At 37.0% G+C, this 25,133-nt stretch overlaps 1 protein-coding gene across 6 annotated transcripts in view; it reads left to right on the top strand.

Moving 5' to 3' along the window:
• ARID4B (AT-rich interaction domain 4B) overlaps positions 1-25,133 on the top strand; it is a 139,204-nt gene that overhangs the window by 108,914 nt on the left and 5,157 nt on the right. For 4 of the 6 annotated variants that reach the window (XM_081241093.1, XM_081241095.1, XM_081241094.1 and 1 more), the window contains 5 exons: positions 10,168-10,252; positions 11,845-12,043; positions 16,961-18,172; positions 21,583-21,696; positions 23,901-24,116. In XM_081241093.1, the coding sequence (XP_081097219.1) occupies positions 10,168-10,252; positions 11,845-12,043; positions 16,961-18,172; positions 21,583-21,696; positions 23,901-24,116 (1,826 nt within the window). Of the gene's footprint in view, positions 1-10,167; positions 10,253-11,844; positions 12,044-16,960; positions 18,173-21,582; positions 21,697-22,362; positions 22,519-23,900; positions 24,117-25,133 lie in introns of those variants that run through there. The other 2 variants (XM_081241096.1, XM_081241097.1) reach the window with 2 other exon arrangements.

The raw sequence follows: 25,133 nt of genomic DNA, 5'->3' as shown, positions 1-25,133 counted from the left end.
GAAAGCAAACAACCACAATGAAGTGGTCTTATTTTAAATTCGTCACTGTGAACCTTAAGTGGGCGCTATATGTCCTCCTTCCATGCCCTTTCTACTTTCTCAGACTATTCCTTTTTTTTAAGGGAGTAATTTTTAATTATTACAGTTTTTATTGGTATAATTAACATGCAGTATTATATTCGTTTCAGGTATGCAACGTAATGATTTGATATTTGTATATATTGCAGAATGATCACCACAATAAATCTAATTAACATCCATCACCATACATAGTTACAGAAAAAATTTTTCTCATACTGTTTCTTATCTCCTCAAATCCCCAGGAACTCTTCCCCCATCCTCGCTTTCAGCTGGTGACCTCATTGAAAAATTGAAATAAGAGAATTTCTATAGAATTCCACTACATCACCTCTTACCTACATCTGCTGCCATGTTTTCTGCCTTCTCATCTTTAGCCTTAGGTGAACAAGCATGCTACTATCTAAAACCCATCTTCCAACTGCCATACCTTCTTGCCTAAATCAGAGATATGGTCCCAGAAATTCTCCCCTTTTTTCTCATTTTCTCGCTCTGTTCTAAACCATTCCCATCCACATATAGACCTGCAGTTATTTCTCTCATCTCATTTGAGCTTCCCCCTGCTTTCCCTACTGTGCTGTTTCTTTGCTCCACTTCCATCCAGCAAAAACAACTAGAGTTATTTACACTTGTTATCCAGTTTGTCTCCTGTTGTTTTTGTGTAAACCCAACCCAATAAGGCTTTCGCCTCCACCACACCTCCAGAACGGTCACCAGGGACCCCATCTAGCCAAATTCCATCCCTTATTTCTTGACCTCTTGTTACTTGCCTTACCTTAGTGCCTGAGCCAGCTGATCGCTCCTTTCGTGGTACTTTTCACGTGGGTTCCGGCTGCTGCTGCAGCTGCAACTACTTTTCTGGTTTATTTTCCTTTTCTACTTTTCCCAAATTGAAAACCACCCCTCAGTCATTCTGTCATTTCTTATCTTTATGTGTTTTCTCCCTTCTAATTGTTCCCTTCTTTTATTCTTCTGGTATCCATTTTTAACTTATTTTACATTCTGTTCCTGATTTTCCAGTCCTGATTTGAGTCACTTTTTCTGATATTGAATTTTTCTGAATTATTTTTTGCAGCCAAAGGGATTTGACCTCCTGGAATATAACTTGCCTGTAGGACTGTGGGTAAATTTTTTTCCATTGTTTAAGCTTTTTAAATTGGGACCACATTACTCTACATTACAGAAGTGCATTTAATTTTAAAACATGAAAAAAAAACCCCTCAGTTTTCATATTCCTTCCATTAATATCCCTTAGCACATCTAGAATGTTCTGTACATGCCTGGCGTATGGTAACTATTAAACGAATATTGAACTAGATTGGACCTCCTGGCAATGAAATGGACGTAGAGCAGAAATTAAAATCTAAAAAAAGGGGACTTGTGTATAAAAGTGATACCTATGGAATATAGAATATATGGAATATAGAGACTAGTGGGGAATTGGGACAGATGTTGCTTAGTTTTCTCACTGGAACCTCTTCTGTATCATTTTACATATGGTAACTCTTTGCTTAACTTTTTGAGGAACAAACTGTTTTTCACAGAGGCTACACCATTTTACATTCTTACCAGCATTGTATTAGGGTTCCAATTTCTCCATATCCTTGCCAACACTTGTCATTTTCTGTTTTTAAAAAAAGTGTTTATTTATAGTTAATCTATATATTAGTATCTCATTGTTGTTTTGATTTGCATTTCCTTAATAACTAGTGATGTTGAACATCTTTTCATGTACTTAATTTTATATGATCATTTGTATATCTTTTTTGGGGAAATGTCTATTCACGCTCTTTGCCCATTTTTGAATTGGTTGTTTTTTGTTGTTGTTAAAGAGTTGTAGGAGTTCTTCATGTATCCTGTATACTAATCCCTTATCAGAGATGTCATTTGCAAATATTTTCTCCCATTCTGTGAACCCACAGAATTGTCCTTTCACCCTTAGTAGTGTCTTTTTAATTTTGATAAAGTCCAGTTTATCTGTTTTTTCTTTGTTGCTCATGCTTCTTGTGTTGTATCCTAGAAAACATTGCCAAATCCAGTGTTATGAAAATTTCCCCATTTGCTTATAAGAATTTTATAGTTTTAACTCTAATATTTAGGGTTTGGGTCTATCTTGAGTTAATTTTTATATATGATTATGGTAGTCAATTTTTACAATGACCTCTTTGGGTAATATACAGAGCCCAACTCCTAATTAGCAGCCAAAATGGGATTGAGAGTAAGAGACTTGAATGAATCTGATTGGAAGTGCTCGTGTCCTGTGACCTTTCTTCCAGTCCCTGTCTCCTTTTGTTCCTTTGAAGAATTTTATGTCACTTTTTCAGCTTAATTTCCCTGTTCCTTCCCTGCCATACTTTCATTGTACATGCCTTTGGACTTAGGAATATTGATAAGAGTACAAAGTTGTTCTACTCATATGCTTTGAAATAATTATTCTGGTAATGATAGAAAGGAAAGCAAGGTACCCTATCTAGGAAATTGTCTGCTTTATTTTTATAGTTGGAAGTTAAAGAACTATAAATGAAGGCCATTTGACAATGGTTTCCAAGGAAATATCTGTCAGCCTGTTTTAAGGGGAGAAAGGGAACATTGCCCATATCTCTTTCACCAAGTCTTCCTATTCTCTTTGCACACTCCTCCTCCTCCTGTGTGCCATTCTTCTTTTCTTGATACCTCACTGCCATCTCCAAACTCTTGTCTCCATAAACCCTTATGTCACAGTCTACTAGCCTATTTACTAGCCTATTTATAATGCTATAAAGCATTATAATTAAAAACTACTAGGGAAGTCAAAGGACTGTATGTTACTGCTCATGTGAAAAATTCTTTTTCAGCATGCAAATGCTTTGTATCAGACAGTCCTACATGTAGAGAAATTTAAACGAAAGCTTATAAGCAATGAACAAGGTGAACATAAAAATAAATTTTTACTTAAAAAATGACTTTCAAGTTGATTAGTTTTTCAGTGCAAGTGAAAATAAAAATTTCCTTTGTGAAGAAGATTAATAAACTCATATATTTTTGCACTCAAATGGCCTCTCTCTCTTTCCTTCTTCCTTTTTTCCTTTCTCTCTCTCTTGCTCTCTCTCTGAGTGTTTACTTAACTGGGCCTGTTCCATTTAGTATTTTTTGTAGATTGACAGGTACATTTAATGTAAAGCATTAACTTGGACTGATTCCATTTCATAGTTTTGTAGATTGGCAGTTACATCAGTATGTTTGTCTAAATGTGCACAAACAGACTAATCCCCTAAACTTATCAAATATTAATAAAACAAACTTTGGGGATACTTTTAGAAGTCAGTATCTGCATCACAAAATACAATGAGTGCCAGAGTTGTTAACCATTTGCAGTGGTCTTTATAAGCCTGGTACAATGCTCTGTGATGTGTTCTTAACATTATATATTGATACTACCTCTGCCTGAAGACCTATACCTTTGTTTCATTTTACAAAGTTAAATTCTCTAGGAAAACAGATCTATATAATTACAGTACATTTCTCTTGGGCTGTTTGCGTCAAATCTTTAATATGATGATGCTATAATATTCATGTTTTTATCATTCTGCTATTATGTTCTTTATTACAATGAACACCATTCCTGTTTCTTTGATGTGGATTTAACAGTGTTGTATGGAGTGGAAATATGAAATGTTAATAGCATGCTTAGAATTTTATTTTTTCAATAATGTGATGCTTTTATCTTTATTTTTGTTTTATCCTAAGTACATGACTAAAAGCATTAAATTGTAGTCAGTAGGTCTCTATGAATTTTGCTTTAGATATTCTCTCACATTAAAAATAAATATGTAAATTGAGATTATTATAGAAAATTCATAAAGTAGGTAAATATTGATTAAATTGCTTATAAAGTTTATAATTGATAATAACTAGTGCTGCTCTTCATCATGACTTGGTCTTTTTTTCTATTACGGTGTCATGTTTTTTCCCTCATATTTTCTTACTCAATTAAGGGGGAAACAATTCCTTTCCATGCTAAAGAGGGCCTAAATTTCCACTTTAGATGTGAGGTTTTTAAAAGCTAAGTTAGTTTTATGACATATATTAAGTTTTTTGCCTATAGATAGGATATAAAATACATATTGTTCAGCAATTATGAAATGAGTCTCTACAGAAAACAACATATTAATGATGTTAATATTTCACTTATATTAACGGTTAGTTATTAGATTTTATCTTTTATAATCTGTATGCATATTTTAAATAATGAGTTTTTAAGTGTTTTGTCAGTTCAGTTTTGTTGATGAAGTTATTTGTACAGTATCCTTATTCTGCATGTAATTACTGGGTGGGTTTATATTAATACATGGCTGATGATATTTCTTTGAAAGTGGTTTAGTTAGGTTTAAGCAGAACCAAAATCTGAACTGATGTGGGCACAGTAACCATTTTGGTATCTTATGTCTGGTTGACTAATGTTCTTTTCCATTTTTATTGTTGCTAAATGATTTCTTAGATGATTTGCCAACACATCCCCAAAAAAGTCAAAACGTTTTCTTTTTAGAACTCTGTTTTTCTCTGGTGAGAGCAAGTATGCTATGGTCTCTGAATGGTTCCTTTTAGCTTTGTATAAATATTTTAATTCAACACATTAAAATTTCAAATATTTACGTAGCTACTTTTCTCGAATGGTTCAGAAGGTTTGTATTATTACTTATGTAATGACTGATTAGTGTTGTCCTCTCTGTTAAATTGTAAACTCCTTGATAAGGAGCTGTGGTGCATTTATTACCCAGTGCCTAGCGCAGAGCCTGTCACATGATAGGTACCTAAGAAGTATTTGTCGAGTGAATAAGCCCTTGTGTAGACTTCTAGTTTGCGAGTTCCATATAATTTTTTAAGTTGGGGGATCATCTGTTCTACCTTCTTCATTTTAGGTAGGTCAGGGAACAGACCGCTAGAAGTTAAATGAGTTGCTCATGCATCTGTTCCTTCACGTTTATTCCGTTAGTTGAATGTTAGATGATCTCAATAGACTGTTCTCAAATAAGTCAGTATATTCTTTGAAAATATTTTCCTTAGTACTTTAAATATCAGAGAAGATACTTGTCTAGACTCCATACCTTAATTACAATGAATTTATTGATAACTGAATTGAAAAAGTATGGTCTAATCATTAACAGACTTAGTGTTCATTTTCGAACTCAGTGTTTGTTAATATTTGTTCCAATATTTGTTTTTCTTTGTTTTCTGATATTTGTTTTTAAATGGAAGCATTTAGTAATCTTCTTTTCCTTGTGCCCTAGCAAACTATATTTCCTTTTGTCACAAACAGGCCAATTACTCTCTTCTGTTCGTAATTTCTAAATTTAAAGTCCACCTAAAGGTAGTATAGTTGATATCAATAATCCAAACTTCCTTGTTTTCCTCAGACATTCTCATAAAACTCTGTTGCTTGGATTAAAGTTACAGGTCATTTTGTTTGTAGGCCAACCACTTAGCTTAAATTTCTCTCCTAGTTTTCAAGCTACATTATCACAGAACGTGAGAGCTGACAGCAATAGTCCTGCTAGCCTTGGGGAGAAATCTAGGTATTTAACAATAAAGTGGTTTCTTTGAATACCCGTTGAATACCTAATACCTTTGAATACCTAAATAGCTGTTCGTAGTTCCTGCACAGTAGAGAGACCCCATCAGAATATGCGTTCTAATGTCTTGGTTCCCTTTGTGGTACTTAAAGCTGAATCAAGAATATTGGAGAGCCACTGTGAGGGAAGTACAGCATGTCCATATATTTGGGAATGTTTTGAGAAAAGGATGGAAGCATTTTAAAACCAAAAAATTTATATTTGACTTAGTTTTTAAATTTTTTTTTTTTTTTTTGCGGTACGCGGGCCTCTCACTGTCTTGGCCTCTCCCGTTGCGGAGCACAGGCTCCGGACGCGCAGGCTCAGTGGCCATGGCTCACGGGCCCAGCCGCTCCGTGGCATGTGGGATCTTCCCGGACCGGGGCACGAACCCGTGTCCCCTGCATCGGCAGGCGGACTCTCAACCACTGCGTCACCAGGGAAGCCCCAATTCTTGTATTCTTTAAGAATCTATTTTGAGGGATGAATGGATACCGTACTTGGTATGGTGCCCCAAGGAGAGATGAGAAATATTTCATGGTCTTCTATTTCTTAGCTGCAATTTTCTGTTGTTTGCCACTTCCCTGTAATTTCAATTTCTATGGTGTCCAAGGTATTTGAATTTGAGCTAAGTTTTCCCATTTTCTGTCTTCTTTGACTGTTTTCTTATGCCTAAAGTAAATGTGCTGTAATCTCTTTTTAATGTATATTAAATAGACTATATAAAAAGTTTGTTTATATAGAATAAACAGAATCAGTGGCAGCTTTTTCTGTAGTTCTGAATTAAATTCCCTTCATTCAAGTCTTTATTCTTGGTATTTGATAGGGAATCAGAGATCTTAACCCACTAATATTACTTAATTTAAATTAACAAGCACTAGTAAAATAAAAATTAAATTGGCCTAACTCTTTCTTATATAATTTAGTGTCAGTAGGAAATGTTGCCTTTCGGGGTGTATCGTTTTGCTTTTTCCCCACATGAATTTATGTTTCTCTCCTTCCTGGTCTTTGAAAGTATTCTGTAAAGAAAATAGAACTTGTGGACTTCCTTGGTGGTCCAATGGTTAAGACGCCATGCTTCCAGTGCAGGGGGCGCATGTTTGATCCCTGGTTGGGGAACTAGAATCCCACATGCCTTGCAGCCAAAAAAAAAAAAAAGAAGAGAGAATAGAACTCCTGAATAATACTCTAATCAGTTATTACATAAAGGGAAAGAACATTTCCTATTTTTAAAATATATACAATGATCAGTTATAGCTATCAGTTTATTTTCTGATCATCATTTTTTTTTTCCTCGTAAGATTAATCAGGCAACTAAAGTGCTACTTGGAACCTCATTACATTTTGAAATATTTCTGTTAATGTTTACATCACTGGTCTCAACCTCTGTTTGGTTAAAGGCATTTGTAATTTGAAAAAGCTGCCTTAACCAAAATTCTCACACATTGTTTTCACCCGTTCTCCCTCCTCGTGGATTGGTTCATACTGTGCATTCTTAATGAGGCTTTTTCAGTTGCTGGTCTGGACTCTTCTGTATGCTTACTCTGAACAGGACCTGGCCTGCCTAGTAGTAATCATTCTAGTATTACACTGTTTAACAGGCAGTCCATTCCCCGTTCTTCTCTAACTCCTCACATAGTGGTTTTTGGCAAGCCTGTAGCTTGCAAGATGAGTTCGCTTCCATGGTTTGAGTTTCTCAATCTGTGAAATAAATTCCTGATAGATTTTTAAGGCATGTTCTAGTTCTGAAGGATATTAATTATAATAACAATAACAACGTTGTGTTATTACATTTTATGAAAGGCAGCATAAATCTAGCTGAAAAAAGAAAAAAATCTAAAAGAATAATATTAGAACAAGGGAATGCCTGAACAAACAAAAAGCACTGAGAAAGGAGAATAGAAAGAGGCAAATAATAAAGGAGTCACAATATAAATATTAGCTAATACTTATAGAACCATACATTACCATGTAATTGCTCTAGTAGGAAACATATCTAAAGAATTTCCCAAGGAATCTCCTAAAATCATACAGAATAGTCAGTAGTTTTCAAGCAAAATTGTTATGTAGAATAGTAAGACCCTTGTGTTTAATTACTGCTGTTCAAGTATTTTAGAAGCGTGTATAGTTTGTTACTTCTAATTCCAGAATCTTTCTTTTTTGTTTCCTGCCTGGCTCAACACTCTTTCCACCCCCAAACTCACTAAGGTTCTTCTGATAACCAGTCCTCTTATATACCATCCTTAGTTTATGTTTGGGTGGAGGAGAAAATGATTATCGTATAGTATCTGTACTCTAGTGGAGCTTAGGCAGTGAGCATCAGCCTGTACCATGTGGAGTAACCACTACTTTATTTATGTATATGTTCCTTATACCTTGTTCCTAAGAGAATTTAAGCAAAATACATTACCTCTAACTCATAAAGAAATCTTTCTCTGTCACAGTGAACATTGTAACTATGGGGACAGTAAGTATTTTTGCTTGTTTGATGTGTTTGGTGCTCCATCAAAGCTACAATATCTTGGTGATATTCTTGCATTGAAAGCTACTGTTTCACCCAAATTTGCAATATAATAATTCATGTCAAAAATCCAAGTGGAGGGGCTTCCCTGGTGGCGCAGTGGTTGAGAGTCCGCCTGCCGATGCAGGGGACACGGGTTCGTGCCCCGGTCCGGGAAGATCCCACATGCCACGGAGCAGCTGGGCCCGTGAGCCATGGCCGCTGAGCCTGCGCGTCCGGAGCCTGTGCTCCGCAACGGGAGAGGCCACGACAGTGAGAGGCCCGCGTACCGCAAAAAAAAAAAAAAAAAAAAAAAATCCAAGTGGAATTGAATCGTACTCGTACTGGTAGTCAAAATGTCTGGTATTACAAAATTAATTGTACAACAGGTAGTCTTTGGTTAAGAAAGGTAAAAAACTCTTATATCTTCATTTAGCTTATGCTGATGTTATGTGTAACCATCATGAACTGTTTTTAGTTTATCTCATAAGAAGATAGAAAGCTTGTTTTATTTTTTCTTAAATTACATAGCATTGATTTCCATAACTATATTCAAGTAAGAGCAACTTCTGGAAGTTCACATTCAACTTTGTAGAGGGCAGATATATTTTCTGTTCATTCTTCACCTTCACTCTAATTTTGGAAGGAACTAAATTGCTTTCTTGTCAAGCATCATGCTATTTTGAGTATTAATGGGAAAATTAAAATTACTATAAATGTACAGGTAGGTGCTAGTGTGCCAGTATAAATACCAGAGGAGTGTGTTTAGTAGAAGAAGAATATTTGACTTAAACTGTTTCAAAGCACTTATCATATATTTGATCCTCAAAGAGCCATATGTGATATGCAGTCTTATTTTTTATTTTATCTTTTTAATGTGGTCTTTATACAGAGCGAACTAAGTCTGAGGTTGAGAACGTCTTGACCAGGGCCACATAACTAGTCAGCAAGGATATGTAAAGACTTTTCTAGAACTCATTCCATTCTTTCCTCATCCTCTCCAGTTATCACTGTGGCCCTCAGCAGCTTCCAGCAGACACTGCCTTATTAACCATTGTGGGGCTGAGCCCTCAGCTTCGCCGCAGCTCATGGTTTGCACCAGCAGTATAGCTCTGCCTGAGACTTGTTACAGATACAACTAGGCCTATCTAGAGCAAGAATGTAATTTATTAGTAAGCTAATGACCCAGGTCATTTGCTTCCTGACTTAAGGTCTTTATTACTTCACTTAATACCTCTGGTAATGAGGACATTTTAATTTAAAAGCTCATTTTCAGTTGTTCATTTCCTTGAGTTAAAAATGTCAGTGAGTTTTCCCATTTTCCAGAATAAATGTAGATAACTTTCAAACATAAAAAGAGGTAATTTGTTTTTAATGTTTCTTCTTTCTGGCTGAGTTTTTACAAAAGTAAACTATCTTTTTTTTTTTTCCCTTTAAACAAATAGATTTATTGCAGTCAGTAGTGACTTGCACCCTGTAAAATCACGCAGACTGCCAGCACTGAGTGGAGGGGCCATCACAACTGTTGGCCCTCGGCTGCCTGCACACATAAGAAGTGTCTCGGCACTGGAGGCTTGGCAGAGCTGTGCTTCCCCTTATAGCTTCCTGACACGGTTAGGAAAAATGGGCTACTTGCTGCTTACGAACACAACAAAGTATACAAAAAAGTATAGGAAATACTGGGATTTCTCTTAATAGCTATTGCACGGATTTGGTTTCTCACTGGGGCAACAGAGCAAGGAGTGCTAGTCCAGGAGTCCAGAGATCTTGCTGAGTCTTAGCTCAGCAATAGATGACATTGTGTCCTTGGATAGGTCACTTCATCTCTCTCTTTGAGCCATGGTAACTTTATTTCTTGAACCAGGAAGTTGAACTAGATGGCCTCCAAGGCCCTTTCCAGTTCTGAAATGTTCTGATTCTATTTACAAGTTTCTCTGTAATATGGCATGGTTCCTTCTGTGGTATGTGTTTTATATTTATGTTAATTTCCTTCAATTTTAGATATGATGAATGGATTAAAGCAGATAAAATAGTACGACCTGCTGATAAAAATGTGCCAAAGATAAAACATCGCAAGAAAATAAAGGTGAGTGCTTATTTTGCTGTATTATAGCTCTTAATTAAGGAACTTTGCCTCTAAAATGAGTATTAAGTGTGTGTGCATTAGTGTTAGTAGAGTGGAAATACTCTCTTGAAATAGCAAATTTATCAAATGCTAGATTTGCGTACAATTAAGATTGTCAGCTTATGGAAAAGCATTTTGAAAACAGTACTAAATGATCTTTGAGGCTTTTTCAGTTCCAACATTGTATAAGTCCACTCAGCCAGATTTCACTTACCCATTTCAACTGTTTCCTACACCTCTGGTCTCCAACTAGGAGTCATTAAGTATTGTGGCTGGGAGCCCTGGGGTTACTGTAATAGCTGTAAACCATTGGAGGAAGAGAAGGAGGTGTCTGAAGGTAGAGGAAAGCCTATCTGAAGCTCTTCTTTTTTCTTCATCTTTCTCTGACTATATAGGTAGTGCCTTAGAATGTGTTCACAAGACCCTATTAGGCAAACTCTGCATAGATACCGTGGGGAATCTATTAATGAGCTTGTATGGAAATTAAGGTTACTTTTTTTTTTTTTTTTTTTTTTTTTTTTTTCTTTTTGTGGTATGCGGGCCTCTCACTGTTGTGGCCTCTCCCGTTGCGGAGCACAGGCTCCGGACGCGCAGGCCCAGAGGCCATGGCTCACGGGCCCAGCCGCTCCGCGGCATATGGGATCCTCCCAGACCGGGGCACGAACCCGTATCCCCTGCATCGGCAGGCGGACTCTCAACCACTGCGCCACCAGGGAGGCCCAAGGTTACTTTTATGTATGATAGAATTACGCTTATTCATTCTAAGACTGAATCTTTCTAATGTTTTATTAGAAAGTAGAACCATTAACTAGGTTTTAGAATATTTTTTAATCTTTTTAATGGCTCTTTAATACTTTGAATGGTATATATAGTTGAAGTGTTTAACAGTTCTCCTGAAATTCAATTTTCATATTAAAAGTGAGGAGCTATTTACTCTCTGACTAAATGATACCCTAGTGGCCCTAAATACTGAAAGGTTTCCCCTAGAGTGATTATTCTTTTCTCACTGTGAAATTGGGTCCATATTTTTAAAGTTTTGGTATAACAACTCAGTAGCTACGACTCAGGACACTCTTGGTCTTTATTGGAAGTCATGCTACATTTAGCATCGCTCTAAGCTACTAGAAGAGCTGTGTGTGTGTGGCACTAAAAAGCCAGTTTCCTTACACAGAGCAAGTTTTAGAAGTAGTATTTTTTTTTAGTGAATATTTAATTTAAGCCTATTGTGATTTAATTTTTACAGACTTTGTAACACCAATTATTAGCAGTAGGGGAGTTTGCTAGTCTTAATTGCCTATCTGATTGCTAACTTATTTCCACTATTAAAATATAAATATTAGACAAAAACTTATTTCTCATCCTGTAGTATTTGTTAAATAACTTTGAAAAAACATTTCTGACTGTTTTGTGGGACTTTTTGTATTCTTTCTTTTTATGTTTTTTAATAATAGTCTGTAACGTTGAGTTAAAAATGAGTTTTAACATTGTTACTAATAAATGCCTCATGACGTATTATGGCTAACGTGGGATACCTTTTTTTTTCCTTAACCTAGAATAAATTAGACAAAGAAAAAGACAAAGATGAAAAGTATTCTCCTAAGAACTGTAAACTTCGGCGTTTGTCAAAACCACCATTTCAGACAAATCCATCTCCTGAAATGGTATCCAAATTGGATCTTACTGATGCCAAAAACTCTGATACAGCTCATATTAAATCCATAGAAATCACTTCTATCCTTAATGGACTTCAAGGTAAACATAACAAGCATCCTGTTGCATGCAAGTATTTGTTTTAATTTTTGTTTGTTTCAATTTTTATAAATCAAATTCTATAAAGGTAATTCAGTGACATTATCAAATTCTCTGTTTTTAATTGAACCAGAATTTTATTGACTCTGTTATTACTTGAAATAAAATCAGCCATTGATTGAGGCTTGGAAATATTTCTATTATTAGTAGAGCTGAGGGCACCATTAGATTTTAGTTAAAATTTAATATTCAACCTCTAGTACTATTACTGTGTTTTCTTCAGGTACCATCCTTTCTGTAGCCATGTAAAACATAGTTTGAATTATGTAATATCAGACTATAAAATTATACTGAACTTTTTGTAAAGAATACCAAACTTTGCTTATCTTGATTATATTTATTATGATCCCTTTTATGATGTCCTTATTGCTTAATGTTTAAGGCAGAATGAAGTTTAACAAATAATAAAAGTGATGAGTACTGGAGGGGAAGATTTTTGTAAATCTGACTGGCGGGGAAGAGAGAATCTGATCTGTCAAATGAAGTAAAAGAATGTATCTCCATAAAACTACTTTACATTTCTTTAAAAAAACCCCACAAACTTTACATTTCTTATAACTTAAGAGAGTTTGAATTTTTATTGATTTTGAATGTAATGGAAATTGTGTTTCTCTCTTATTTCAGATGGATATTTATATTTATTATTTGTAAATACCTAAATATTCTAAAGTTCATTTTTCATAATTTTCTACCATATCAGAAATACAGAGCAGTATATGGAAATATATATATAATTTAAAGAATAATGATACGAATATTGTTTGTCTACCACAGTGGTGAACAAGTAGTATTTACTTAAAATAGTTATGTCTCCCTGAAAAGTAATTAATATTGTGACTTAATCATTCTTTTACTTTTCTTTAGAATTATATTAAACCTATATATATTCCTAAAGAGGATATTATTTAGTTTTCTTAAAACTGTGGCAAGCGTAAACCTAGCTATGTAAAAAAGGCAGTATTTCCACTTAGTTGAAGGCTCCCTGAGAATGTTATCTGAATAGACTCTCTAGGTCATAGTAAGCTTCTTTGTGAGTCTACAAAAACCTCTGGAAGGGAATTCAGTGGGGCAAGGTAATGAGGCCGTTCTGGGAAACATCGGGGCTCCCCACAGGAATATCTGACGTAGTCTCAGAGGGGGACCAAAAAGGAGTATGTTCAGGGGCAGTAGGAAGGTCCTTTGTATTTTCTGACTCTAGGCTTCCCAGACATACGCCTGGCTTTCAGGTGTAGGCCGGGTGAAATGACATCATTATCCGATTCAGGTGATGGCACACAAGACATTGAGGGGAGAGCTGGAGTTTCATCACCAAATGGTGGAAACAAGCTAAAATACATACAGAGAATCTAGTTGATGGCAGGAGGCATCTTGGGGATGATAGCCCTCCATATGACTTCCTTTGGAAATACACTGCACGGTCTGGACTGGTTTCCTTTTATATCTGATGCACAATTCTCTTCCTGGGAACTTTTTAGAGCTCTCTCTTCAAAGCGGTCCCTAGAATTTCTTTGTTTTGGATATCTGATGTGTTTTTTTAACCTTCTTTGGTATACTGGTTGTGGTGGAGCACATTCTCTAGTAAATTTTAAGAACAAGTGAATAAGAGGGAAGATACATTTTTAGAGACTTTCCATATCTGAAAATATCTTTATTCATGGTTTAGCGGGGTTGGACGTTTTCCCGTAATTATTTTACTGACATTGTTCCACTGTTTTTTTGCTTACCGTGTTATTTCTGTGAAGTCCAGAGCTCTTCTAGTTTCTGATTCTTTGTATGTGACTTGTTTTATTGCTTGTTTTTGCCTTTCCCTTTTTCTGGAATCTTGAATCTTTGTTTCTAATGTCCTAAAATTTCACAGGATTATACCTTGTGTGGATGTATTTTCATCCACTGTGGTTTGTACTTACTAAGTTGTTTCATTCTAGAAACTTGTGTCTTTCTGTTCTGGATAGTTTTCATGAATTATTTTGTTGATTTCCTCCTCTGCATTTCACTGTTCTCTCTCTCTCTCTCTCTCTCTCTCTCTCTGTCTCTGTCTCTCTCAACCTGCCATTATATTGCTATTGAACCTTCTGCAGTATACTCTAATATTCTTATCTTTTGGCAGGGACATGTTACTTATTCTTTTGTCTTTTTCCTCTAATTTCTTAGAAATTGTCTCAACTTTATCTTTTAATCCTTTTACTATTTAATTTACTGCTGTAATGCTTATTGACAGCTGTAATGTTTTTAATTTTCAACAACTCTGTTTTCTGCATGCTTTATACAATTCTTTTCTTGTACAATATCTTATGTTTCTGATTTTATTCTTTTTTTTTTTTTTTTTTTAGTGAAGTATAGTTGATTTACAATGTTGTGTTAGTTTCCGAGTACAACAGAGTGGTTCAGTTATACATATATATACATATTCTTTTTCATTTTCTTTTCCATTATGGTTTATTACAGGATTTTGAATATAGTTCCCTGTGCTATACAGGACCTTGTTGTCTATTTTATATATAGTAGTTTGTATCTGCTTATCCCAAACTCCTAACTTATCCATCCCCACCCCCTTTACCCTTTGGTAATCATAAGCTTATTTTCTATGTCTGTGAAATCTGTTTCTGTTTCATAAATAAATTTATTTGTGTAATATTTTAGATTCCACATATAAGTGATATCATATGGTATCAATATCTGTCTTTCTCTTTCTGACTTACTTTGCTTAGTATGATAATCTCTAGGTCTCTCCATGTTACTGCAAATGGCATTTTTTCATTCTTTTTTTATGGCTGAGTAGCATTCCATTGTATATATGTACCGCATCTTTATCCAGTCATCTGTCAGTGGACATTTAGGTTGCTTCCATGTCTTGGCTGTTATAAATTGTGCTGCTGTGAACATTGGGGTGCATGTGTCTTTTCAAATTATACTTTTCTCTGGATATATATTATCAGGAGTGGGACTGCTGGATCATATGGCAACTCTGTTTTTAGTCCTTTTAAGGAACCTCCATACTGTTTTCCATAGTGGCTGGACCAAGTTACATTCCCACTAACAGTGTAGGAGGGTTCCCTTTTCTCCACACCCTCTCCAGCATTTGTTGTTTGTAGACTTTTTAAATGATGGCCATTCTGACTGCTGTGAGGTGGTACCACGTTGTAGTTTTGATTTGCATTTCTCTAATAATTAGTGAGGTTGAGCATTTTTTCGTGTGCCTGTTGGCCATCTGTATGTCTTTTTTGGAGAAATGTCTGTTTAGGTTTTCTGCCCATTTTTCAGTAGGGTTTTTTATTATTATTATTATTGAGTTGTATGAGCTATTTGTATATTTTGGAAATTAAGCCCTTGTCAGTTGCATCATTTGCAGATATTTTCTCCCAGTCCATAGGTTGTTTCTTCGTTTTGTTTGTGGTTTCCTTTGCTGTGCAAAAGCTTGTAAGTTTGCTTAGGTCCATTTGTTTATTTTTGCTTTTATTTCTATTGCCTTGGGAGATGAACCTAAGAAAACACTGGTACAATTTATGTCAGAGGATGTTTTGCCTATGTTCTCTTCTAGGGGTTTTATGGTGTCATGTCTTATACTTAAGTCCTTAAGCCATTTTGAGTTTATTTTTGTGTATGGAGTGAGGGTGTGTTCTAATTTCATTGATTCACATGCGGCTGTCCAACTTCCCAACACCACTTGTATAGAAAGTGTGGCAGAAGGGAGTAGAGGTATTAATAAGAGAGAAAATCCTCACTGCTTATACATATCAACGAATGGCATATTATTAAGAGATAACAATAGTAACTATCAGAGGAAATAGTTACAACATTTTGGAGACTGAGGAGGGAAGAAAAGAGCTTTTGGTGTTTTATTATGAGTCTAAATTTGTTTTAACCATGTATATGTATTGCTTGAATAATTTTAAAAATTCAGTTATTTAGGAACACGTTGAAAAGGTTAAATGTTTTTAACCATCTTAACTGTATCAATTATTTTTTACTTTTAAAAATTTAGCTAAAGAATATACATGGACTTCTCAGTAGAGTGTAGTGTAGTTAAGATTCTAAATTCTGGAGTCAGACGACTTAGATTTAGATTTGATCTTGACTTATTTTAGCTCTTTGGGGTGGTTTACTTAGCCTCTCTAACTCCTAGTCTCCTAAACTATAAAATGGGGCTAATAACACGCTCATAGGGTTATGGTGAGATTGAATGAGATGATCTGTGCAGAGCATTTCAAGGTACCTGACATGTAACAGTTTCTCAATAAATGGTATGTTAAAATCATAATAAAAGCTATTATTTTTTAGTAGTTAATTGAATTTATTTACTAAAATGAACAATTAAGAAATAAATTCTATAGATACATTTATATAAAGTCTAAGTTACTTAATTGTGTTGTTCTTTAAAGCATCTACCGTGGAAATACATTGTTCACAAAATCTTTGAATGATCATTGCTACATTAAAAATGAAGGCTACGCTTTTATAAGAATATAGACTTTGGAGTTAGAACAACCTTGGACTACATCCTAACTCCCCTATTTTGTGCTCATAAATTTGTAGAAAATTCTTTCTTTTTTATAATCAGCTTTACTGAGGTATAATTTACAAACAATGAAAGTCACAACTTTTATGTTTACAATTTGATGAGTTTTGGCAGAAGTATACAGTAGTGTCACTACCACTATAGTCATGATATGGAACATTTCCATCATTGGGTGAATGTCTTCACTTTCTGAAGCTCAGTTTCCTCACTTGTAAAACGAGGATAAAACCTAGCAACCTGGGGTAGTTATAAACATAGGAGCTAATCCATGTTTATATTAGCTGGCACAGAGAAGACATTGCTAGTGTTCTGATCATTCTCATTGTTTTCTCTTTCTTTTCTAGCTTCTGAAAGTTCTGCTGAAGACAGTGAGCAAGAGGATGAGACAGGTGTTCAAGACCTAGATAACAATGGCAAAGAAGAATCTAAGGTTGACCACTTGACCCACACCAGGAATGATCTTATTGCAAAAGAGGAACAGAACAGTTCTTTGCTAGAAGAAAACAAAGTCCATGCAGATTTGGTAATAGCCAAATCCGTGTCAAAATCTCCAGAAAGATTAAGAAAAGATATAGAAGGATTATCCGAGGATACTGATTATGAGGAAGAAGATGAAGTCACAAAAAAGAGAAAGGATGTCAAGAAGGACACCGCAGATAAATCTTCAAAGCCACCGGTAAAACGTGGTAAGAGAAGGTATTGCAATACCGAGGAGTGTTTAAAAACCGGATCACCTGGCAAAAAGGAAGAGAAGGCCAAGAACAAAGAGCCCCTCTGCATAGAAAACAGTAGCAACAGCTCTTCAGATGAAGATGAAGAAGAAAAATCAAAAGCAAAGACGACACCAACTAAGAAATACAACGGTTTGGAAGAGAAAAGAAAGTCTCTGCGGACAACTGGTTTCTATTCAGGATTTTCAGAAGTTGCCGAAAAAAGGATAAAACTTTCAAATAACTCTGATGAAAGACTTCAGAACAGCAGAGCTAAAGATCGAAAAGATGTCTGGTCAAGTATTCAGGGACAGTGGCCTAAAAAAACGCTGAAGGAGCTTTTCTCCGACTCTGACACCGAGGCTGCGGCCTCCCCGCCCCATCCTGCTCCAGAGGAGGGCCCGGTAGAGGGGTCCCTGCAGACCGTGGCCGAGGAGGAGAGCTGCTCCCCCAGCGCGGAGCTGACCGCCCCGCCGCCCCCCAGTGCCGACGACAAACACGCCGAGGAAAAGCCAGCGGAGGTCAGTGACAAAAAATCGGAATTTCCCAGTAGTGGCAGTAACTCAGTGCTCAATACCCCTCCCACGACACCCGAGTCGCCTTCCTCAGTCACCGTGACGGAAGCCAGTCGGCAGCCGTCTTCTGTAACAGTATCGGAGCCGCTGGCCCCAAACCAAGAAGAAGTCCGCAGTATCAAGAGTGAGACTGATAGCACAATCGAAGTGGACAGTGTGGCCGGGGAGCTCCAGGACCTCCAGTCGGAAGGGAACAGCTCGCCCGCGGGCTTTGACGCCAGCGTGAGCTCCAGCAGCAGTAATCAGCCGGAAGCGGAGCATCCTGAGAAAGGTGAGGCGCGCAGGGCTGCGTTCGTTGCCTTATGGGTTTATAGTATCTCTCCTTACAAGTGTGAGGTGTTTACATGGAGTACTTGTGTGAACGTGGCAGAAATGGAAATTTGGAAGGTAATTTGTTGTAAGGAAGAGTGGAGTGTGTTTAAAAGCTTGAGAAGAACTGAATGTCCTCTGCTTCAGCTGCCCGTGCTGTTTCACAGCGGACCAGACACGTACTAGAAACTGCACCCAGGCCCAAATCCAGACCTACTTGAAAACTCATGATGCACTGAGTGACTGTATGGCGTGAGCAGCTTAAATATATTTGTGTAACATTGTTTTTGCACTTGCCGTGTGCAGTTTCTCACAAACATTTTGATTTACTGACAGACCCCTCCACCCTTAACCAAATACTGTATGTGGGAGGTTGGAGCAACCAGCTCTGCAGGCACTGCTTTCCTCAGACAACCGTGTCAGACTGGTTTTCAAGCCTTTGTAAAGGAATTTGATGCTTTCTTAGATGCAGAGCTTCCAAATTGAAGGACCAGTGTCTCTGTTAATAACCTATAGTAATACTCTTGATTTTTCCGTGAAGTTGAAATTAGTACTTCCCGAAAGTATTAGTGCCTTTTTGATGGTGCTGTAGCTGTACTTCTGTCATCATTTTACTTATAAACCACTTCACTCAGGTGTCTTTAAATTAATATGCTCTAGGCTGACACTTGGCTTTGAAACACACTTTTCCAGTATAAAGATACAGCACTAGGGTATGTATTTTATATAACATACCAGATTTTATTATGCTAACTTCAGGTTTTTAGCTAAACTTAAAAAAGAGATAATGATCCAGACCAAATTAGTTAATGCCAAGTTTTCTCACACAAACCTTTTTTTTTCCTTTTTCTAGTTTCCTTGAGATATAATTGACATAACATTATCACACAAATCTTGACTTAAAACATTTTAAAAAATTAAGTAAAAAATATAGTTGCGGGCTTCCCTGGTGGCGCAGTGGTTGAGAGTCCGCCTGCCGATGCAGGGGACACGGGTTCGTGCCCCGGTCCGGGAAGATCCCACATGCCGCGGAGTGGCTAGGCCCGTGAGCCATGGCCGCTGAGCCTGTGCGTCCGGAGCCTGTGCTCCGCAACGGGAGCGGCCACAACAGTGAGAGGCCCGTGTACCGCAAAAAAAAAAAAAAAAAAAAAATATAGTTGCGGGCTTCCCTGGTGGCGCAGTGGTTGAGAGTCCGCCTGCCGATGCAGGGGACACGGGTTCGTGCCCCGGTCCGGGAAGATCCCACATGCCGTGGAGCGGCTGGGCCCGTGAGCCATGGCCGCTGAGCCTGCGCGTCCAGAGCCTGTGCTCCGCAACGGGAGAGGCCACAACAGTGAGAGGCCCTCGTACTGCCAAAAAATATATATATATTTATATATAGTTGCAATAAATTTTTTTTTGTACATTCACACACACAGCTACTGTGATTATGTTTGTGTGCCATACTGTCTCATGGAACTGAATTATCCAGGCATAAATAGAGTAATCCTCAAAATGAAAGAAGCATTTATCACAGATGATTAGAGAGGCTTTCAGCTATTTCAAAAATATGATAAACTTTTTTTTTCTTATAAATTTATCCATTTATTTTGGCTGCGTTGGGTCTTCTTTGTTGCTCCGCGTAGGCTTTCTCTAGTTGCGGCGAGCAGGGTCTACTCTTCCTTGCGGTGCGTGGGCTTCTCATTGCAGTGGCTTCTCTTGTTACGGAGCAGTCTCCAGGTGTACAGGCTTCAGTAATTGTGACATGCAGGCTTCTCTCTAGTTGTGGCATGTGGGCTCCAGAGTGCGTAGGCTCATTAGTTGCAACTCACGGGCTCTCTAGTTGTGTCATGTGGGCTCCAGAGTGCATGGGCTCTTTAGCTGTGGTGCACCAGCTTAGTTGCCCGGCGGCATGTGGGATCCCACTGGACCACCAGGGAAGTCCCAGAATTCACTTGATTTTAAAAGTAAAAATGCAAGGGACTTCCCTGGCGGTTCAGTGGTTAAGCCTCCGTGCTTCCACTGCAGGGGGCATGGGTTCGATCCCTGGTCAGGGAATTAAGATCCTGCATGCCTCCCGGCACGGCCATTAAAAAAAAAAAAAAAGTAAAAACGTAAGTTTTACAATTTAGATTTTGGAGTGCCTTCCAGTTTAGCCTACAGTAAGCTTTTTATTTCTTGTAGCTGAAAGTTTCAGAAATAAACTCTTGGAGAGAAATCTGGCAATTGTTTTTAAGATTCTGTACTTTAATATAGATAATATCTAAATCACTTTCTTTATGTTTCACTTTGTTATATTAAAAGAGCATCAGGAAAAGTTATCTATTAGATGTAACCCATTAAAAAAAAAAGAAAACTGAGAAGTTGCAAACAAAACATTTAATAGCCTGTTCCATTTTTTACCAACGAAGCCATGTCTTTTATATTCATGGTTGATTTTACCATTGTAACAGGACTAAGAAACTTTTTTTTTAAAACAAACATGGCATAATTCTATCATGGTATTAATTCTATTGTGTCATTATAGTATCTGACTTTGGAATGGAATAGAGATAAGACTTTATTAATCTCAGGAAAAAGATTACTGTATAGTCTGAGAAACAATGCATATAATTAGGAAGATATAGAAACACAGCAGATGCTGAGGATCAGATTAGTGGCTGAGAAACTACAGTTTGGAGTAGTGATTGATCATTGAAGGCTGGGCATCGGGGAAGGTAGGACTTGGGCTTGTCCTTGAAGAAAGGGAGACATTTATAATATTTTGGAATAACTTCCTGCCAAGAAGATGAAACATTTCTTAGAACTACTATGCTAGATTTGTAAATGGTATACGTGTTAACCATTGCCCTGGGAGCTAATTTATTGTTGTTGTAAATTTATAATAAATAGTCTTTATAATAAATTTGTTATTATAATTGTGTGTACTACTAAAATTTATTCCATTAATATTATGTCATTAAAATTTTCATTAATATCATTATAATACATATAATTACTATTTTAACCTGTAATTAAATCTTAATATTTTGTTTTTATTGAATTTTAACAAATTTCAGCTTTTATTTTCAGCATATACCTTTTTTTGAATTACTAGACTCATAAACTCTCAGTACTATATTGAGAACTATATTCAGTTTATATCTGATTTTTCTAAGAAGGATGTACATACTTTATCTGCTTTTTAAAAAACTCTAATTATGTGTAGTAATTCAGCTTATTAATGATGATTTATTTTAAAAATTGCAGTAATTTCTATGACAAATTATAAATCTCATAAAGAACAGGTATAGTCTCAGAATTGGTCTATTCTTCTAGAATGTGGAATTAATTTATACCTGGGGCAAGCTTGATTTTATTTTGTGTTACTTAATAATTTCTTTCCCATCAAAGCCTGTACAGGTCAGAAAAGAGTGAAGGAAGCTCAGGGAGGAGGAAGTTCATCAAAAAAGCAGAAACGAAGCCATAAAGCAACAGTGGTAAACAACAAAAAGAAAGGCAAAGGCAGTAAGTGTGAAATCTCTAAATTTTTTAAATATAAAGATAATGGTGGATATGTCTTTTCCCCATTAAGAAAAGGGTATTCAGGATACGGGACAGTTAATATTTTGATTTCATCTCTAACCAAACCCCCCCCAACCAAAATCACACAGAAGTCTTTTGATCCTAGGTAAATTCTAGGATTGAGCAGTCTATTATTCAGCAGTGGTACTGATTGCTGATGAATGATCAGGTAATCTTTTAAAAAATAGTAGCCAATATAATATAAACATCAACATCTTCGTTAGTTTTATGTTCAACAGTTCTTTTGCCATTATATATATTACATATTATGAAATGTTTGAATTATATATTATTTTTATTACAAGGAAATTGATTGCTTTGTAATTCTTCCAGGCAAAATCAGCCTGGAAGAGAACAATCAAGATAGCTTTAGAGCTGTAAATCCAGTAATTCCCGTGCACTACCTTTATCTTCGGTATCCTAAACTATGTATCTAAGAACAGCTGTAAGAATACTCTGGTTAAATGTTGTAACTAATGACTTTAGCAATGATTCTGTTTATCAACCTACAGGAGTATATATACTGTATTTCTCCTGAGAGCTGCACATTTTCTCTCTCTTTTGTAGACAAAGTAAGAAGCAGAAAATATGTAAAGAATTTCTTTTCAGGTGTCCCACACTGACCTCCTGCTGCTCTTCCAGGAGACTCCTGCCACCTCCACTGCCTGACCTTTGCTATCGGCCGGCTTGGCTGCACTTCAGTGCAGAAAAGGGTTATGCGGCCAGTTCCCCGAGGTTCTGCTGAGCCCATATGACTTCCAGGCGGTGAATATGGCATCCTTTGGGGCCCCGGGCGGCTGTGTTCAGCAAGGCCATGAAAGCCAAGCTGAGGCAGACCACTGCATCAGAGTGGGCCCAAGCCTTGGGTGGCTTAGCTAGGAGTTGCCAGGGGTTCCAGAGCAGCAGTGGGGGGACTGGGAAGGGATTCTTTAAACGTATGTATAAAAGAGTGGTGGAGATTCTTTATTCCCAAAACACCACAGTGGGAGGAGTTGCTGTGTGTCTTTCCTATCTGGAACACTTTTCAGGCTTTTAGAGCTTAACTATACTTTTTTTTTGGTTGTTAAATGAAGAATCAGGAAATGAAAATCGATAAATTTGATGCCAAATTATCACTTATTTGGAGTAACTGACAGGGTATTCAGAGTGTTTTTTATTACACTTTGATGTTTTTATCTTCAAGACTTTTAAATGATGTTCTCTAAGAGGGCTCATCTTCAGCAAGTCAATTAACATATTCATATAATTGAGAGATAATAGCAGTTGACCGCATATTCTCCCATTTTAATTATTGGGCTTACGTCTTTATAAATCAGAATGAGGAAACAGTTCTCTGAGAATAATTTAGTAAAGTGAATTAACTCTCATAGAATCTACAATAATGCTTTGTATCCAGAAAGAGGTAATTTATGAAAATACCAGTTCCATAACCTGTTCACATGTCAAAGTGTTAAGCATTTCCATTCTAGTCCTGAGGTTTTAATCAGCAACGGCAGATGTAACATAATTATTACATAGAGTTCTGAATTTTTTTATAACTTACTGAATATATTTACCAGGGTAAAACTGATGGTTTATTTTAGTCAACAAGCTATGATGTAGGAGTTTCTTAAGGAATCATTGTATGTATCAAAGTTTAGAGTTTATTCCCAAAGAATTCTTTATTAAATATGATGATTGTGCATCACTGTGGCCAAAGGAGTAGGAAAGTGTGACATGTACACAATCTGTACACAGTTTAACATATGAAAGTTAAGAGGTTTCCATTATGAGTCATTTTAAAAGATGCTGTATTCTACTTTATATATATTAACGTAATAGAGTTAAAAGCCATTTAAATAATTACCGTATATTTGATAGTCTACCAGGTATAATGAAAGATTAGTTTGAGTGTTTTTTAAAAATATGTTATTGACAATTCAGGTAAGAAGAGTTTTTGGTTTTGTTTTCCTTAACTGAGATACTGCTGTGTTTATACTTAATGATTTTCCAGGTTTTTAGGCAGGGTCTGTAAAGCAAGTTGTTTACTGTAGTAATAAATTCAAATGGTTAACTTTAAATTGTCCACTGAAATCTGTGACAAGTTCTTTGTTACTTTCCTATTTACTAACACTTTTCTTCTTCTTTTTCTTTTTTTTTTTTTCCAGCAAATAGTAGTGATAGTGAAGAGCTTTCTGCTGGTGAGAGTGTAACTAAGGCTCAGCCTGTCAAGTCTGTTTCCAGTGGAATGAAGGCTCATGGTACCAAGTCTCCTGCAAGGACGCAGTCTCCAGGGAAGTGTGGAAAGAATGGTGACAGGGATCCTGACCTCAAGGAACCTAGCAATCGGTTACCCAAAGTTTACAAATGGAGTTTTCAGATGTGTAAGTGACATACATTAAATCAGCAGTTAAGCAGCAGAAACTGCATCCTAGTAATTCTTGATGCCAGTAATTCTGGAAAAGTGGCTGTAACCAGACTGAGAGACATAATAACCATTCGCTGCAGTGTAGCTTATTTGGATCTTGATTTGAACAGAAAATTGCTGAAAGATAACTTGTGAGGCATTTGAGGCACACGTCAGCGTTGGTGTGTTCTGCTGTGTCAGCAGTTTGCTGTAAAAGCCTGGTGTTGATTGAAGTGGGGAGTGGATGGAGGCATAAGTGAGGCAGAGTCTGCCACGAATCTCTGGTCACTGCAGCTGCGTGATGGCTGTGTGCCACTCCCTTATCCTGCTCCTCACCCTTTTGTATACATGAGAAATAACCATGAAAGATGTTTTCTGAAAAAGAGACTACCGCAGTTTCTCACACAGGGAAAGAGTCTTAGGGGACTAAAAGTGCTTTAGAGTGTGTGAAAGCTTTCGTCCAACCTAAAAGTATTAGAAGAATCTAAAAAAGAACAAAAAGGGGGGACTCCTCTGGCGGTCCAGCGGGTGAGACCCCGCGCTTCCCCTGCAGGGGGCGTGGGTTCCATCCCTGGCCGGGGAAGTTCCATGCACCATGTGCTACGACCAAAAAAAGTTGATGGGACATGCGTTAAGAGATAAACTTTAAAAAAAGAACAAAAAGCAGACGAAAGACAAAAATTTATCCACAGTCCTAACATTCAAAAAAAATATGCAGGGCTTCCCTGGTGGCGCAGTGGTTGGGAGTCCGCCTGCTGATGCAGGGGACACGGGTTCGTGCCCCGGTCCGGGAAGATCCCACCTGCTGCAGAGCGGCTGGGCCTGTGAGCCATGGCCGCTGAGCCTGCGCGTCCGGAGCCTGTGCTCCGCAGTGGGAGAGGCCACAACAGTGAGAGGCCCACGTACCATAAAAAAAAAAAAAAAAAAAAAAAGCAAATTAATATTGTACTGTGGTGACGCTGTACACGAATGCGGGATTTTTCTTTTTGGTAAA

The sequence above is a fragment of the Mesoplodon bidens genome (assembly GCF_964165515.1).
Source record: "Mesoplodon bidens genome assembly, chromosome: 1".
Classification (NCBI taxonomy): Eukaryota; Metazoa; Chordata; class Mammalia; order Artiodactyla; family Ziphiidae; genus Mesoplodon; species Mesoplodon bidens.
This window is presented reverse-complemented; position numbering and strand designations above follow the sequence as displayed.